Source organism: Aulostomus chinensis, chromosome 13 (assembly GCF_037954235.1).
Source record: "Aulostomus chinensis isolate RoL2024-O1b breed Wild chromosome 13, RoL_Achi_v1.0, whole genome shotgun sequence".
NCBI lineage: Eukaryota > Metazoa > Chordata > Actinopteri > Syngnathiformes > Aulostomidae > Aulostomus > Aulostomus chinensis.
In genome coordinates, this window is record NC_141332.1 from 11,131,469 (window position 1) to 11,149,094 (window position 17,626).

At 39.4% G+C, this 17,626-nt stretch overlaps 2 protein-coding genes across 5 annotated transcripts in view; one reads left to right on the forward strand and one right to left on the reverse strand.

The window, feature by feature from the left end:
- The window catches only part of ctnna1 (catenin (cadherin-associated protein), alpha 1), a 77,210-nt gene that overhangs the window by 26,059 nt on the left and 33,525 nt on the right, over nt 1–17,626 (reverse strand). For all 4 annotated transcript variants that reach the window (XM_086223155.1, XM_086223154.1, XM_086223153.1 and 1 more), the window contains 4 exons: nt 7,449–7,529; nt 6,359–6,511; nt 1,558–1,650; nt 448–604 (listed from right to left, as the gene is read on the reverse strand). In XM_086223155.1, the coding sequence (XP_086079281.1) occupies nt 448–604; nt 1,558–1,650; nt 6,359–6,511; nt 7,449–7,529 (484 nt within the window). The remainder of the gene's footprint in view (nt 1–447; nt 605–1,557; nt 1,651–6,358; nt 6,512–7,448; nt 7,530–17,626) is intronic.
- Nucleotides 11,099–16,822, forward strand: lrrtm2 (leucine rich repeat transmembrane neuronal 2). The gene is made up of 2 exons (XM_086223151.1): nt 11,099–11,117; nt 12,136–16,822. The coding sequence occupies exons 1-2, from the start codon at nt 11,114–11,116 to the stop codon at nt 13,776–13,778; spliced, it is 1,647 nt and encodes a 548-aa protein (XP_086079277.1). The 5' UTR covers nt 11,099–11,113; the 3' UTR covers nt 13,779–16,822.

A 17,626-nucleotide genomic window follows, 5' to 3' on the forward strand; every position in this document is an offset into this window, starting at 1 on the left:
TCCACCAACCTGCTCACTTAGAGAAACTGGGGTTTCAACATCTTGCTCAAGGACACTTTGAAATGTCTGTGAGGAAGCCAAGGGTTAAACCAGTGAACCTTGGCACTCCCAGTAGAAAATATCAGCTGATATACTGGCTAATCATACAAGTTGACAACATTGATAGGTATATTTTTTCATTGTGGAAACATTGATATTAGACACCCTAATATTGACAGCAGACCAAAAATTCTAGCATTGGTCAGGCTTGAAGATTAATAACTCAACTCCTTTATAGCTGTTTATGCCCATTTAACTTCTAAATTGACACCAACGGGAGCCGTCTGCCAATAAATAGTCAATGTAGCTCAAATTTCTTTCCTAAATAATGAGATGAAAACCTTGGAAGAAAAATAATGAATTCATATCCATTCGGACAACATGTAACTGCAGTTGATCCCCACTCACCAGACACACACAGGAAGTCATCGATGGATGTTATGTCATCAACAGCATCAGTAAGGACGCGGACCTGCTTCTCCCACTGCTCCTTGAACAAGTCCATATTGTCCTGGGCCACCTTACTGTTGGGCTTGGCAGCAAGGGCCAATGCTGCATTAATCACCTGCAATCACCCAATTACAGCCATTAAAGCTCCATTACAGCATAGCCCTCAGACACAACATTAGCATGGGTTGATTGCACAACCGCCTTACCCCCTCCCTCCTCTGCCACCCTAAAGTTAGGACGGCAGCACGAAGCCAATTCATTCTTGGGAGTGATTATAGACAGTGTTGTGAGGGATTGAATGAAATAAAAGTAATAGCTGCTTGTTTTGAGAGAAGGAACATCTGTGGATATCAAAGCTCAGGATGAATGGGAGTCATTAGACAAGATTAAAAAGAGCAGTGACAGCACAGTGGAGCAAGCTGGCAAGAATCGGAGGTGCAGATGAGGGAGCAGTAATTAGTATGATAAAGGGTATGAAAAGATGTTTTTGTTTTTGTTCTAACAGACTTGTCCACTACATTCACTGTTGTATGTCAAATGAAAAAATACCAACAGAGATTTGGAATTAGATTTCAGGAAGCTTTTCCTTTCGATATGGCTGAATGTTTTAAAACGCTAGAACTCACAGCACTGATCTTGTTGTTGCACAGGGACCACCCACTGGATGCTAACAACACAGGGTATATCGCATTTCAGCATCATGACTGTGACTATTGAGAATATATCCAATATGTTGTTCTTTAATTAACACATTGTGGGAATCAAATCAATACCAACATCTTCGTGTTGAGTTGGCAGAGACACAACACTAAAATTAATTACAGTGGATGCAAACCACTGTATTGCAGGTCTGTTCGTAGCTTTACACTTACACTCTGACTTCATCCTTGATTTGATAACGGAATATTTAATTGAAAGTAGGGGCTGCTACTTTAATGCAAATCCCCTATTGAAACCTCAGTGTGTATACAATCTCAGCATTTAATTTGGGCCAGTCCTTACAGAAGTAATTAAATACAATGCATCAGACTCTCAAAGAGGTAGAAAGTCAATGACGAGCCAGCATACCTGGGGGCAAAGAGTTTCCAGTTGAGATGCTGCCATCCGGACCAGCTTCACTCCCTCCTCGTTGTTGGAGATGGAGCAGGCCAGATTAGCCACCTAAACAAAAATATGCAAAGCTTAATAATTCAACTTGAAAAATAAAATTCAGACAACATAAAGAGTGATACAACACATAAAAAGTTTATCATGGTAACCTGGTGTGCGATTCTCTGAAATGAAGCAGTTCTGTATCACTATAAACCCTTGTAGAATACCAAATCACTGCAGGGGATTAACTTATAAAGCTGCTGAAATGATACAATATGATGCAAAGAAGGAAAAAGGTAGAAGTATGATGGGAAGTAACAGCCAAGCTATTCAGTGAAAGAACATTTTTTCAAAATCTTTCCCTGAGGAATTCTAGCAGGTAGCTCAAGGATGTGTATATTCTTGATGGTTAAACCACAGAGCTGCCAAATTGCCATTGCGCTCCTGGAATCGGAGAGGCAAATATTCCTGACGCCTTCAAAACATGAGCAGCCGAGCGAAAACTGGAGTGCTGAGGGAAGCAAGTCTTGCTCGTCACTGCCTGCATTTATGGTTTGTGTGTATATTTTCATGTATTGACCAACAACTCAGGCTCTCATACAATTATTTCTAAATATAATTTGCATCTTCCAGAGAAACATTATGCATCCACAAGAAAATATAGGTCAGAGACTGAAATTTGTTGGTTGGGATGTGTTGGCAACAATGCAGAAACAGAATGCCTGGGATATGAGGAACTGTGCCAAAGCGGGATTATCCAAAGGACAGAAATGTGCTGAAATGTAATAAATTACACAGGCCAAATTAACTCTCGATTGCACAGGAGCAGACACAGAGACCTGAAGGTTTCTTCACAACCTGGCTCTAGTTTTGGCAATGACTGTTCTAAGATAACTCCCTAATTCAATTTTGTCAAAAAGTGAGAGAAGTGGGAAAATGATCGTATTGACTGCTGACAAAACTCTTAGCTTTACAGTGATATGTAGATGTTAGGACTAAAGGCCTGTTCATGAGTAGCTTCAACAGCTTCACAATGTTGGGGTTAAATCTCGCTTATCAAGCATTAGAAACTTCCCTCATTGAATATATGTCAAGAATAGCTGGGGCAATAATTTTAAAAACAAATTTGCCAACAACGCATGGTTGCCAAACTCACTTGCCTTGCTGGATTCTAGTCATCTTACCAGGTCCTCAGAGCTATCTAATGAAGCTGCTATCAACAAAGCTATAATAAATCCATAGAAATGAGAGGAAATACACAGGTTATACAAAAAATTATAAATAAATAAAAATGAATTTTCTATTAAAACTGAGCACTGGTGGGGAAATGCATCACTGACTGTGTCAGAGTGAAAGCCAGACTTCTCAGTCTCCTCAATCCTACAAGAAGATGCACACCGGCACCGCTAAACTCCTGAGCAATTTTGCTGATGAGAAGCACTTATTCCAGAGCACTGGTGAAGCAGTGAAACATCGATATAAACATATCCTACATCACTATGCAAACACATGCAGGGACTATGGGGAGAGATTTCAGTAACCTGAGGGGAGGGTGAGAGAGTGGTTTGAGAAAGAAACACTGTCAGTTTATGGAAAAACCTTTGTTGTTACTTCGATGATGTTTCACAGAATATACCACTCGGGAAATTAGCCATTTCAGCATAAAAGGACTGGAGGGAGCCAAATTAGGGAATTCAAGTCATATCAAGTCAAGTTACTATGCAAATATATATTAAAATACATTTGTTTTAAAGTCACACTTGTCATTTAACAATCAATTGATACGATTAACAGCCACTTTGCAAACCTACAGCAAACATCAATTCCCATTTCACACTCACAAATGCCTCCACCTAACAATACAGTGGGAGTTTATATCCATGTGTCAGGACACATTTAGGACATGAAATGTTATAACGTGATCATTTCACATCATTTGACATTTGTATCAAACTTTGTGTAAATTCTTTGAATGAGTGATGCACAAGAACTTAATTTGTGCACAGAGACCACTGACCTTGGACCACCAAAATGGAATTGCTACCATCCTCAAGTCCGAGTGAATGTGTGCAGCAATCTGTTTAGTCTTCTCTTAAAGTTAATAATCTATGAATATCAAACACAATTATTGTAATTATATATATATGAATTTTATGGCACTGAGTGTCTGTCTACATATTTTGCCAATTAAACAGAGGACATCATTTTTTTTTTTTACAAGAAGAAATTGCCTAATCATTCCTGCATGATGCATCAACAACAGATTCAATGAATCATGCTATGTGTCAGATCTCATGTAAATTTGTATTCAAACTACAGATTATACTTCTGTTTTATTTGTATGCCTGCTTCAAAGGACAGTCTGATAAGCTCCTCACAGCTGCAAAATCACAACATTCTGTCCATCGTATTGTCAAACAAAGCCAGTTAGGCAAAATGGACTTTTGAGTATAGTAAGTGCAATAGTGACAGAGCTCTCTGGTATTTGCATTGTGCGTTTTCAACCATTTAAACTAAATGGAGCACCAATTTAAATATTTACATCTCTCAACATGGAGAACATCTTCATATTCTGTACCTGTGCAAGAAATCTTAGCAACAAAGAAATCCAATCCTCATTACAAAAATAGGTTTGTTTTCAAAATATGAGAGGAATAAGATCTTTAGAGCTGGTGTTGCATGAACAATTAGATAATTGCTGCAAAAAAAACAGTGCATTTATATTTTTTCAGTGTTTCGTTTACATTTTGTCAGATTTACACACAACCTTAAAACATTATCAACTATGTAAATAAGTCATTGATGGACTGAAGATTGATTTTAATAATGTTCTTACACACAACACAAGGTAACAAGACAAAAGGCTGGAATCAGGTCAAATAATCTTGAAGGCATCGCATCACATGCTTTTGACACTGCGAGGTTGGACACAATTGGTAAAAGAAATTCCAAGTAAAACCTGAAAATAAGTTTATGATATAATTTCTGTACTTCAAAGAAATAATGTTCTAAATAAACATGAGTAGAGAATATGTTGAACGTGCCTGACAAATGAATGTGGGTCAGTCATAACGTTGCGTTCAAACAAATGTGTGTGAACTAATGGATCTTTTGCCTTAGGGCAGCCTACACTTGCACAACTGATGATGCCATATGAAAAGAGCTTCAGATTTAGTGGTGGCACTTTGCTGTTCCAACCTCTGAATAGGGAGACATGCTACAGTTACAACGTATTCACTGTGCTGTGTGATGAGAAGCCAAAAGCTCTACAACCATCACTCTCTCCTCTCAAAGGGTTTTTGACATCTCAAGACAGGTAGCGACAGTTCTCATTTCATTCCAAATTAATTCTGGTTTTAATTTGTGTTTACTCCACTACTGTCTGCAATAAAATCTGTGTTCTCTTAATTAGAATGTGCAAGGACATGATTTATCTGTCCTCTTTTCAGTTACAACTTATCTGGATTCGCAAGACATGTTCCTTTGGATGTCTCAATATATAAATTGAAGCTGCTAAACCTCAGATTTGGCATTCAGAGGTGTGCCTTGATTGAAAAACTACTACACCACTTTGTGCATGTATGATATAACAGAGTATTAACTGTGTGAATGTTTTTTTTCCACAGTGCAGAGCTTACTCCATGCTTAGATTGATAATGCACAGCACTGCCATTTTCCATGCTCATACATTATTCTTAATGTTAAAAAAAACTACTGTAATCGACAGTATGTGTAATTTTAAACCAAAGCTCTCCTTTCTGTTTCCTGTTGCCTGTCTAAATGATATCATAAGTAGTAGCAGTATTATAACAGTAACCCATTCATGTCATGCTCTAATGCCAAGGCCTTCAGGAACAGCTTAAAGGTCTACTCCCCAATGTGGTCCCCTTTTCCCTCTGATGCTTCAGTGGCTTCCCCAGTGAGTGATAATACTGCCCTGCTCACACTGGACCAACCGATCCAGCTACACTCATGGTCATCTGCCCACGGGGAGAAGTCCCTTTCAAATGTCAGCATTTGATGCTCTGACACAGGCATTCAAGAAATTGAACGGAAGACCGCTAATGAGGACAACAAATGTTCCAGTTAGCTTGTTGCCTATCCAGAGTCATCACTTTGCCCTTGCATCTGCATTCATTAAGCAGCGCTTCAAATCAAATGCTCCTCTGTCAAGGCAAGAAAGCAGCCACAGTGAGATCCTTATCAGACATTTATCTTTCTAAGTATCACTAAAACACATAAATAATGTTGGTAAGTAAGGGGTAGTACATCAACCTATTGCAGCAGGGATATCATTTTCCTAGAGGTAGCACTTATCCTTGAATTGTGGTTGTTTCATTCCTTCAGTTACACTTAAAAACTGGATTTGTTGCTACAAAGTCACATAGCAATTTGTCATATGTCCACTCAATAGCATCACAATGCAACTGGCATCAACTTCAATTTTCAAAATTTTGTTATAAAATGTGGGAGGGAGAGATCTAAAGAAAGAACAAGATAAAGCAACTGAAAACTTGTTAAATGTTTATGGCTTTGGGGATCATTAGGAGAAAACAATCCCAGATTGCTGTTTGAGGCAAAGTAATCCTAAAGTGCTATTGCAGAGGAATGTCTGAGAAACAGCCAAAAACAAAGGCAGAAGCTGGATGAAGTCTGACTTTTTCTATAAGCAAAGCAAAGCTGTCCATAACGGATGGGATCGAGAGGAAAAATAGTAATGTTCTGTATTTGGGTGACATCAGGGGTTGACTGTGAAAAATGTCAACACAACATTTACCTCGATCAGCTTGTTGGCATGCTCACGGAACACCTGTGCATATTCCTTGACTTCTTTCTCGTTGCCATTCTTGGCAGCTTCAATCAGGACCAGGAGGGGAACATTGGTTTCCAGGAAGGAGTCAGAGACATGGTCCATTACAGCTTTACGCAGCTGTGAAGCAAAACATAAATAAATAAGCAAAAAGGCAATGTTAATACATCTCCAGATTACGCAGTTTAATAACCTAACTACATAGTTTAAAAATTCTTTCCACATACAAGACAGATACCAGCCAAGCCAGCACTGTATCTGTACAAGAAATTACAAAAAAAATGTAAAAAAGTAGAAAACAATACAAAATATTTTCTAAAAATGAATGTATACACACACGCCAACACACTCGAGGTCAAGCATTTAGCAACCCTGGTATTTCAAAATCTAATTGAAATGTTTGAAATCAACCTTGATGAAAAACTGCAGGTGAAAACAATGCATTTAAAAAGAAACAAAAAATGAATAAATAAAAATTGAAATAGTATTTTAAATCTATTGCTCTCCACACAGACTGTTAACCTTAATGGAACCAAATCCTGCAAAAACATGGTTGGTACCCACTATGCTGCCTACAAAAACAAACAAACAAACAATCCACCCAGTCTAAAAATTTCACATAGAAGGTTGGTCATCATTTAGAGATGTTCATTTCTGATACCAGTCCTTGAATGATCAATATTTTTGATACTGATTCAGTTCCGTTTCAACAAGAGCAAAGTTGGGATTTACTTCACAAGCACTACAATTTAAATGACAGTCAACAATATTGAAGCCATTTTTGTCAGCTCCTTTAAGTATCAGAGCTCAAGACGTGGCCCTACTTGCCAAAGTACTCTGCATTCAAATGCAAAGATCTGCTGACAGATACAGTTGAACACACAACAGTTTCAAGCATCTTAACGGTGTCCAAATCAGAATGAACTAGTTCCAAGAGGGCGGAGAGAAGACCTGGGCCAACAGGTTTCAAAAGACTGTGGTATTCAAAAAACTGATGGTATATATTGTCACACAAGAAAATAACAAACCCCCCTTCCCATGTAAAACTTTAACAAACCTGTCTGCGAAGGTCTCTTGTTTTCTTTGTCATCCTGTCAATGGCTGTGTTCAGGGCATCACTCCTGTCTTTCCTTCCAGCCTGAGAAATAAAATTGACAGTGGAATTAGTGCATTGTAATCTGTTGTTCAATTAACATATTACTGAATCAACCACATCTCAAAGTAATCCAAAGTCTGACAGGAAATGCAGACCAAGAGGACAAATTCTCCTGGCATTATGCAATAAGCTAATGGAAATGGCTAGTATTTTTCATGCGAGTCGTATCATATACATGTACAGATCCTGCCTAGTGTCTGCAGTCATTTGTCACCACCCCTACATACAAATGGTCTCCACCAAAAATACAAATATCATAAAGGTAATGAAAGTTTGTTGCCTTCACAGGCAAGTTGCACAAATTTTTGGCATCTTGGCCACAAATGCAGCTGGTCTGCATTCAAGCAATGCTCCAACAGCTTTCAGTCGTGTCAGGTTTGACAAATAAAAGTGAGCAAAAGATATAAAATAGTAACGACCGAAACACCATCTCTGCCTTCCATCCTGCTTTCGACTCTACCAAAAGACAAATTTTCAGACACCTGTCACTTCTTTTGTGTTGACTGTATACATGATGTTGAATGTTATGTACCAGAATAAGAACAACTTTACTGGCAATGGGAAATGGATCAATCAGTTTTCATACAGGATTTTAAAAACATGCAAGTAAAAAGGGGTGTAAGCCACAGTGAAACTACATAACTACTCTAAACAATCCTACAATCAGTTGAAATGATGCACAGGAGCATTTCAAAATCACTGGCAGCAGTGACAGCTAAGTGTTAGGCAGTCGTCAAAGCCCTAACCACTGCTCCCCACTGAGAGCAGAGAGATGTTCAGTCACATTCTGCGAATTGCTCAAGTGGAAGTTGAAAATCTAAAACTTTAAGGAAGGATGGGAGCGACAGAGAGAAAAAGAGTGAAGGGGAGACAGGATGGAAGAATAATAAAGTTAGAGGGACATTAGATGAAACAGAAAAGAGAGGGCAAAGCGCCAACAGGGTTCTGGGCTTTTCAACCTCTTTATGAGCTCAAATCAACTACAACACAACCCCTTGGATGGTTGCGGCACTGACCTGTCCCATCCCCCACTGCCCTCTGCCTACTGGGGGGTTATGTACATACTTAAAGGGAAGGGAGTTCCTATGGCACTAATCCAGAGAATTTTGCTGGTTGGATGCCGTATTGTGGTGGGGCTTTGGCCTGGTCTGCCCCAACTCTCAATCCTATTTCATTCATGCCTAGCCTATATTTCATTTCCACACCAGAGGGTTCTAAAGCACTTCTTCAGGTGCTTATTATGGAGGCAGTTTCTCTGCAGTATCTTTTATGATTCTCAAGTGAGTCTCTATCCATCTCCTTTAGGACAGATTTAAGAACATCCCTTTTCTACCAAACCACTAGTCCGCTGGATTATGGAGAAATCCAATAAAAATAAAATATGCCCCACGTGTAAAATGATCTTTTTAAATGTCCGAAGTTTCATACTGACAGCAAGCACAAGTCAAAAACAGGAGCGTCCATCATTCCTCTTGAGATTCAAGATTTGTTATCCTGTGTTTTCCTCTTTCAAATTGTACACAGGGGTTCCAGACTGAGGAGAAAGCTGGTCAAGTGACCTGGAAAGTCAACACAAGACACAACTTTTGTACTGTATAAGAAAACAACTGAAATCAAATCCATTAAGGAGTTAAAGGGAAAAAATCCATAATGGACAAATAATAAATAACTGAGTAAGTTAATCAAATATATAACACAGAAGAGTGAGGGCAGCACAGTGCAGTGATTAGCACTGTTGCCTCACAGCTAGAAGGTTCCAGGTTTGAGCCCCAGGCTTTTCTGTGTGGAGTCTGCATGTTCTCCCTGTTCCTGTGTGGGTTCTCTCTGGTACTCCAGCTTCCTCTCACAGTCCAAAGACATCAAGAGAGGACGAGGCTGATTGATACTCTAAATTGACCGTAGTTGTGGCTGTGAGTGTGAATGGTTGTCTGTCTCTATGTGTTGGCCCTGTGATGGACTGTTGACCTGTCCAGGATGAACCCTGCCTCTCGCCAAAGGCTGCTGGGATAGGCTCCAGCCCCCCCCCAAATCCTTAACAGGATAAGCAGAAGAAAATGGATGGATGGACAAGGTAGAGTGTAGAAAGATCATGTCATGGTTAAATAAATGCTACTGAAAAAAAAGGATAACACACGATTGCATGCAAAAGATCTGTATGCAATACATTCTATATTTGGTCCTGGGATGTTTGAAATTTTGTTCATAGCAAGAACTCACACCCATCTCAACTCACATTAAATAATTAAGGAAAAGTACATTGTATTCCTTTGAAATATAATACTGTAAATAAATCAAATCCAGTTCAATATAAAAATGCTGACAGCATTAAGTTTCAGCCTTGTCTACTATTTGTTCATTTCCACCTTAATTTTACCATCACATATCACATGCTAGTGCTCAAAAATTAAAAGGACTGCACTCAGGATATGTAAATTATGGATAGGAGCTAGACATCCTACGTTAGCACTCATATAGTATACCCCTATACAGAGACTGGGAAGTGCAGCACACCTTTGCTCACCTTTCCTCATGTTTGTTGTCTAAAGCCACACATTAAAAAGTAAATTTTACTTGGTTGTATTTGGTTTATGTCTATAGTACACAGTCATATACAATTCATCCAGAACAATGATGAGGCGAGGTTAAGATTTACAGCTGTGGTTAATTTCAACTGCAAGCTGCTGCAACACGTTCAAGATATCAATATTCTGATGGTGACGAGCCAGTGGGAGGGAAGGGGGGAGGGCAGGGGGGTTGCAGAGGGAGGTGGAGGAAGACTGAGGTGCACAAGCAGTGTGTATGAGGCTGAGAGCAAGTGACTGAGCAAGAGAACGAGAGGGTGTTTGTGTGTGTGGGAGAGAGAAAAAGAGAGAGAGAAACAGAAGTGATGATCGACGCCAGGCTGCCACCACTCTGTAGCAGTGAGTGGCTGCAACAAAAAGCACAGAATAACATCCCTGACTCCCTGCTCTGCTTTTTTCTCTTTCCCTGCGTCTCAGCAAGCAGATGAGGGCTCTGCTCACAGCTCTGCAGAGGCTGTGCCGAGACTGAGCCGGCGTCAGAAGCGGGATCTCTGGCTGCCATCAACAAGTTAGGGTTGGAAGACCACAGCCATGAAAGAGGAACACTTGATCTTCAATTAACCGTCTGAGCTGACATCATTGCGGTGGAAGGGAAACAAAAGGGTAAAAAAAAGAAAAAGAAAAAAAGGAGAGGGGGGGCTCTTTTCATCGGAGTCGCTGTGAATGCAACTGATCAACTTCAATATATATCAATATAGTATTCAAGGATTCATCGAAAGAAGGGAAAGATTCAACCCTGTGTTTGAGCTTTTTGGATTTTCTAGAACTCGGAGGAAGATAACAGGAATAATCATCATCTTGGGACATGGAATTTCCTATTTTGTTTCATTTGGGTGGGCTCAGAATTCCTTTATTTCCAAAGAGGCTGATTCCTTTTGTGCTTAACCAAAAGGGTTTTTTCCCTTTGGATTTTTCTTCCATGTGGTTGCTCCAAAAGTCTGCGGAAAAGGACAGTTGAATGCAGCTTCCGATGTGCACAAAAGAATGGGTAAGTTAGTCTCCTTTATAAGGCAAGTCTGGAGATGAATAGGGAATACTAGTAAGAGCTTTGAGGGGCAGAGAATTAAAAGCTCTGTAGCCAAGCCTATGTACTGCAAATGTCCTTCATTTTCCTTCTTCACTGACATAGCCTCACCATCCAATCTATTAAGAACACCTCGAAAAAAAAACTAACGCAGTAGAGCAGCTGTGCAATAATCCTCCCCTCAAGATATTTGAGAGAGGTGTTGATTCACTTGAATGGTCATTCTGAAGGTTGTAATTTGCAATGCCACTGACATGCATTTGGTTTAACTGAAAGGTGTGCCTAATATTGTGTCCTTTCAATTTCTACAAGTTATGAGTGACAAAATATATTAGGAACACTGGTTGATATAAAATAGAACAGTCTGATAGCAATACAAAATACCTCCATGATGACCATTCAAATAAACTATCAGACACCATTAGAAAAAAAAAGGGATTTTAATGTTAATTAAGGGGAAATTTATATCAGAGTTATTGTATTATACTGCAATAGTTTAACAGGGGCTACTAATAAATTGGCAAGTAAGACTTATGACTAAATTAATACGAACACATGACCTCTGCAATGATGAAAAAGTCAACAGGGGGGAAAATTGTTTAAACCCCCCCACAAATATTTCAAATGACATCTGAGCCACCAACTAAATGAAAGAGAATAAATTGCAAAAAGAAAACCAAGCAGCAGAGCTCCTTGAACAAAATGAGCTAAATTTAAAAAAAAAGGAGTTGAGTAGCAACAGAGCATCAAACATAATCTCAAAGCATTATTCTATTAGAGCTTTAGAAAACCTAAGCTCAAATATGAAAACATGTTTACATAAAATGACAGACGTCTGTGTGAAATATCTAAAACAGTGCAAGTATAGAGATGATTCAGAATGCACAGAAGCCCAATTTCTCCCACTAATTGGTAATAAGAGCTCTGCAGAGGTCAGCTTTCCCACCCCATAGTTCATTTTGTTATCTTTGAACCCACCCAGGTTTCCATTCAAGGTGGCCATTGGTGGGACCTGCACCAACGGCTCTGTGTCTTTGTATGATCAGCATGCTCCTACTGTGCCTGCTGCCTCCTGCATCGTGCACAACCTGCCCTCAAAAATGTCGCTGTGAGGACCTGCAGTTCTACTGCGACACCCAGGGGCTTCAGGCACCCCCAGATGGTGTGGACAAAGGGGCCCTGGGGCTGTCACTACGTCACAACAGCATCACTGAGCTCAGCCCCGATCAATTCTATGGCTTTAGTCAGCTCACCTGGCTACATCTAGACCACAACCAGATTACCACCGTTCAAGAGGATGCCTTTCAAGGGCTCTACAAGCTGAAGGATCTCAATCTGAGCTCCAATCGTATCACCAAGTTGCCCAACACAACCTTCATCCACCTCATCAATCTCCAGATTCTGGACCTTTCCTTCAATCAGATGACCGCACTGGAACCGGAACTCTTTCACGGACTGAGGAAGCTCCAAATACTCCACCTCCGCTCCAATTTACTTCGCACTACACCTGTTCGGGCATTCTGGGACTGTCGCAGCCTGGAATATCTGGGCCTAAGCAGCAACCGGCTACGAAGTCTGGCTCGAAATGGATTTGCTGGGCTCATTAAGCTTAAAGAGCTCCACTTGGAGCACAATCAGCTGACAAAGATAAACTTGGCCCATTTCCCTCGCCTTGTTGGCCTCCAGTTTCTGTATCTGCAATGGAATAAGATCAACAACCTAACATGTGGCATGGAGTGGACCTGGGCCACTTTAGAGAAGCTGGACCTTACAGGAAATGAAATTCGTGTCCTAACACCTGATGTATTTCAAACGCTACCAAATTTAAAGATTTTGCTGTTGGATAACAACAAACTAAGCAGTCTGGATCCCCAAGTCTTGGATATGTGGCAGTCTCTGAGTACCATTGGGCTGTCTAGCAACCTTTGGGAATGTACCAAAAGGATTTGCTCTCTAGCCACTTGGCTAAGCACCTTTAAGGGAAGGTGGGAACATTCCATTCTCTGCCATAGTCCTGAATATGCCCAAGGTGAGGAGATACTTGATGCTGTTTATGGATTCCAGCTTTGCCAGAATTTTTCAGCACCCGTTGTTCAGACAGTTAGCGCAACCACAGACGCTACTCCAGCTGCAGAGATCACAAGCTCCTTGTTCGGAATAATGCAGCCAACCCCCACGCAGGACTATGCAGAGGATTTTGGGAGCTTTACCACAGTCACCACCACAACAACCACAACACAAACACCAAGCACTGCTCAAGCAACTACCACTGCAAAGGAAGAGGCAGCTGTAACAGATGAGTTCTCCATTATGGACAACACGCTAATGACTCATAGGGTTATCATGGGAACTATGGCCCTTCTATTTTCATTCTTTTTCATCATTTTCGTTGTGTATATCTCACGGAAGTGCTGTCCTCCTACCCTTCGCCGAATACGTCACTGTTCGGCTATCCAGAACCGCAGACAGATGAGGACCCAGCAGCGGCAGCCTATGGCAGATCTAGCTACACAGGTACCCTATAATGAGTATGAGCCCAGCCATGAAGAAGGAGCACTCGTGATCATCAACGGTTATGGGCAGTGCAAGTGTCAGCAACTGCCTTACAAAGAGTGTGAAGTGTGAACTCCTATTTATTCCTTGAGCATATGGTTTGCCATTTAACCATTTCAGATGAAACAGGGTTTGCTTTTTGATTTTTTTTCCAGTTAATGTACAAAGCATAATTTCTACAGGCAAGATCTGAGAATATGTGAGCAGTGCAGACTGCTTCAATGACGGAGGTGACCACGACAGTTTAGGGATGATGTAGAGATAGTCACAAATTTATTTTTCTATGAATGCAAGGTTGTTCGTATCAGGCAGGGGCAATCATTTTAAACAAGAAAATTGTAAACTGTGAGATTTGTCTCCACATTGTCTCTTTATTCTGCAGCACAGAGGAAATCCTTCGCCAAATGGCCCTCCGCTGACAGAACATATTTAGTGGAGAAATGTGGTTCAGCCTAATTTCTTTTGGGGAAAAAAAAATTAAAATTGTCTTTCAAACTGCACCATGGGCACTGTAAAACAACCATCACTGGGATAAACAAATTGAATGAGTTTACCAGAAAGTTATTGTTTTGTAGTTACATTATTTTGCGAGAAATGTCATTTAGAACAAATTCAAATGGGTAATTATAACTTTAAAATGTTTTTATTTTTATAATGTTACAAATAAAATGCCTCTTCTCTTGAGGAGTTTCTATTCAGTATAGATGAATGACATGACCTGCCAAATCAGGCATGTGTCAATTTAGCATGTCTATATCCTTCCATCAGAAGTAACGGATGTCAGTGTTTTCCCATTTATGATATTAATGAAGTCCACATGCAAATACAGCCTGTTTTTTTGGTTTGGAATTTGGGGTTTCTTCCAAAATGTATTCTATGTAGAAGTGCAATTAGAATTGTGCTCTGATTCAAATGAAACCAAAATAAATAAGTCTGCATAAATGGTGAAGTTATTTTCAAATATATACATTTGAAAATTATTTATTGAAGCAGATCTTAGCTCAAAAATGTAAATCTACATTTTACGTTGAGCTGTTAAATCAAAAACTAAACAGTTCAATGCATGGTCGTGCTTCAAGCCCACCCACCCTAAAACAAACAACATGGATAATAACAATAACAAGACAAAGAAACAGCATTATCTGATTTTAAATAAGTAACAACCTGTCTAAGTTTTCACCCAACCCCAAGCTATACTTAAAGTGACAATAACATTTTCAACAGCTTCATCTTTTAAGTACAGTTTGCTGATTTGCCATTATATTCCTCGATCAATATACAGACGAGCTTGTGCAAGGATAGCAAGTGAAAGGGTAATGAACAGCGCAAATAACAGATAGGGGACCATTTCATTCTGAAAATAAAACCTTTCCCAGTAGCCCAGGCTCTTTACTGCTTACACACTAATCAGGACTGACAGCCCCAAGATTGAACCAATTAAGGCCAGGCAAAAAGAATCTAATATTCTGTCACCCACACCAGTGATCCAGCAACATTTAGCTTGTTCAGCCCTTCAAATATGATTCCATTTGAATCATCCTCCAGATCACGAAAAATTATTTTTCCTTTAAAAAAAACAAAAAAACAAACAAAAAAAAACCACTCACATTTCCTGTTAAGAGACACTAGTTCTCCTTTACAATCCAATGGTAAATAATATAATGACAGTTCCGCTGTTAGCACTTAGCAGTCATAAGTGTCAAGTTAAACTGTGGTCAATAGCCTGAAAGCAAATGGAGATCCAGTGATAAGCAAACAGCAAGCCTGGGTCAGAACACATTTGTATGCAGGAGGGAGAGGATGTGCATTAGCATCAGACTAAAGCTGCTGCTGCAGCTCCGCACTTCTTTGTGCTCAGTTTGGTGGTGGGGGCAGGGAGAAGGAGAGATTGAGAACTGGTGGGACAGTGGGAAGGAGTGAATAAGAGGTTATATCTTAGTTTTATCAAAACAAATGTACATCTTTCAGAACATGGAGAGGTGTTTAAAAAGGTAATGATTAATGCTGACTAACACTGGGAGAGTAACCGTCTCTGCAGTGTTCATTCGAAGCCAACAATCTACTGATGAGCTATTTAATGTTGCAAAAGCGAAATATTCCAGTAAAACACAGAATAGTCCCAATGGTTCAGTTTCACGACCATGTTAAACCAAGTCAAACTCAGACAAGAGGTAGTGAGGAGGGATCTTTTGTGGCTTTGTCTCTCCATAGAGCCGCTCAACTTTTGACTTTGAACTTCCAAATGAATGCCTGTGTGTCAATGTTTCTCAGCACATGCCCATCCATAGGATGTCTACATTAACTTCTGAGAGTGTTTGTGAACACCAAAAACTGTTACACTTCACGTTTGAATTAAAAGGAAATACAAGTGCATACATTGATCATACTGATTTCTTATGTCTAGCCAATCCACTTTGTTTCTGCCTTTGTTCTCTCCCAGCTTCGCACTGCTTTTACTACTGCCCTGCTTATCTGTCTTGCATGTTCAAAAGTCAAAATTCAGTTGAATATTCAGTTGACTATGTTTAATGTAATTCAGCAAACATGGAGAGACCTCTTTTGATAACAGCTAGAATGGGGGTGTATATGGCATTCCTAAAAGGTTTGGTCAATCATTTGACATCTCACTGTTTAAGACTATGGTTGTATTAAGTGACTGAAAAATCCACAAAATTTGTAGAAATATGCATCCCTCTGCACTTTGTAAACTGTTTTTGTTTCCTCTTGTCATCCTCTGGCCCTGGTCCCCACCCTGCCTAAAATAAAAAAGAAAAGTGAGCAGATCCCCTCTCTTACCTAACCTCTCTGTGCAAAAAGAATGCTTTTCTCTTTCCATGTTCCTTTTGTATTGTAATATGTACAATTTCATATCTGTATAGTGGATAAGATGTGCCAAACTTAACAAAAAAAAAAAAATCCCCCCGAAAATATATTTTTTAAATAAAATGATTATAATTTACAGTGTTTGCTACCTGACGGATGCTCACAACTTGGTTTGGTCTTTCATTACATTTTGGTTCCATGTATAATTCATTAGCATATTAACCAAGAAAACTAAATCAAATTAATATTCTACCATGTTGCATATCGCCACCTTCTTATAATAAATGTCCGAGTCATTTTTTGACTTTTTTTGCCTCAATCAACTCCTTATGATATTTTGTGTCCAGTTTTTTGTTTTCTGAAAAACATGAAAAAATGACTTCGGCGGTTATCTTAAGGCTGTGACGATATGTAAAGCAGTAGAGTTGCATGTTTACAAGGAAATGTAATTGTTTTAAAAACGCGTATTCTGATTCAGTCATGGGAAAATACTTCTACATATTTACTACTTGAGGCCCTTTACATTACTACAAATATTTTCTTACATTGAACAAGGGTCAACAAGGGGGTTGACAATACAAAATGAAGCAGAGTTCTTACAATTCTGAACGTGGACATTTAAAAAGGATTGGAAGCGCATAAAAGCCTACTCTACAGGGTTCTTGCAGATATTCTACCACATATGAAAGGCTAATGTCCTTCAAGCTTCAATAGATGATTGAAACGATTGGTTCTTTTACCATTTATTACAAGTTGTATATTTTTTGTCACTTATTTCCATTTCACACTCCACACACCCACCTAATCAGGTGATTACTTCTATCCAAAGACCAATCAAAACCTCTAGCTATCAGTTTCATAATTTGGCTTGATAAAATGATTAACTGGGCAACTTGCTGCTCACGACTACCATAAGAGCAAAGTTTGAAATGCGAAGAAAGAAATGCTTCATAATGCTACACGCTGAAGCACTTTCTCATCTGTAAATTCAATATAATGTAAACATTTGACAATGACATAAAATGTTGACTTTAAAAATACAAATGGGGAAAGGAAGGAAAGATTACTTATGGTTTAGGAATACAGCTAAACATGTT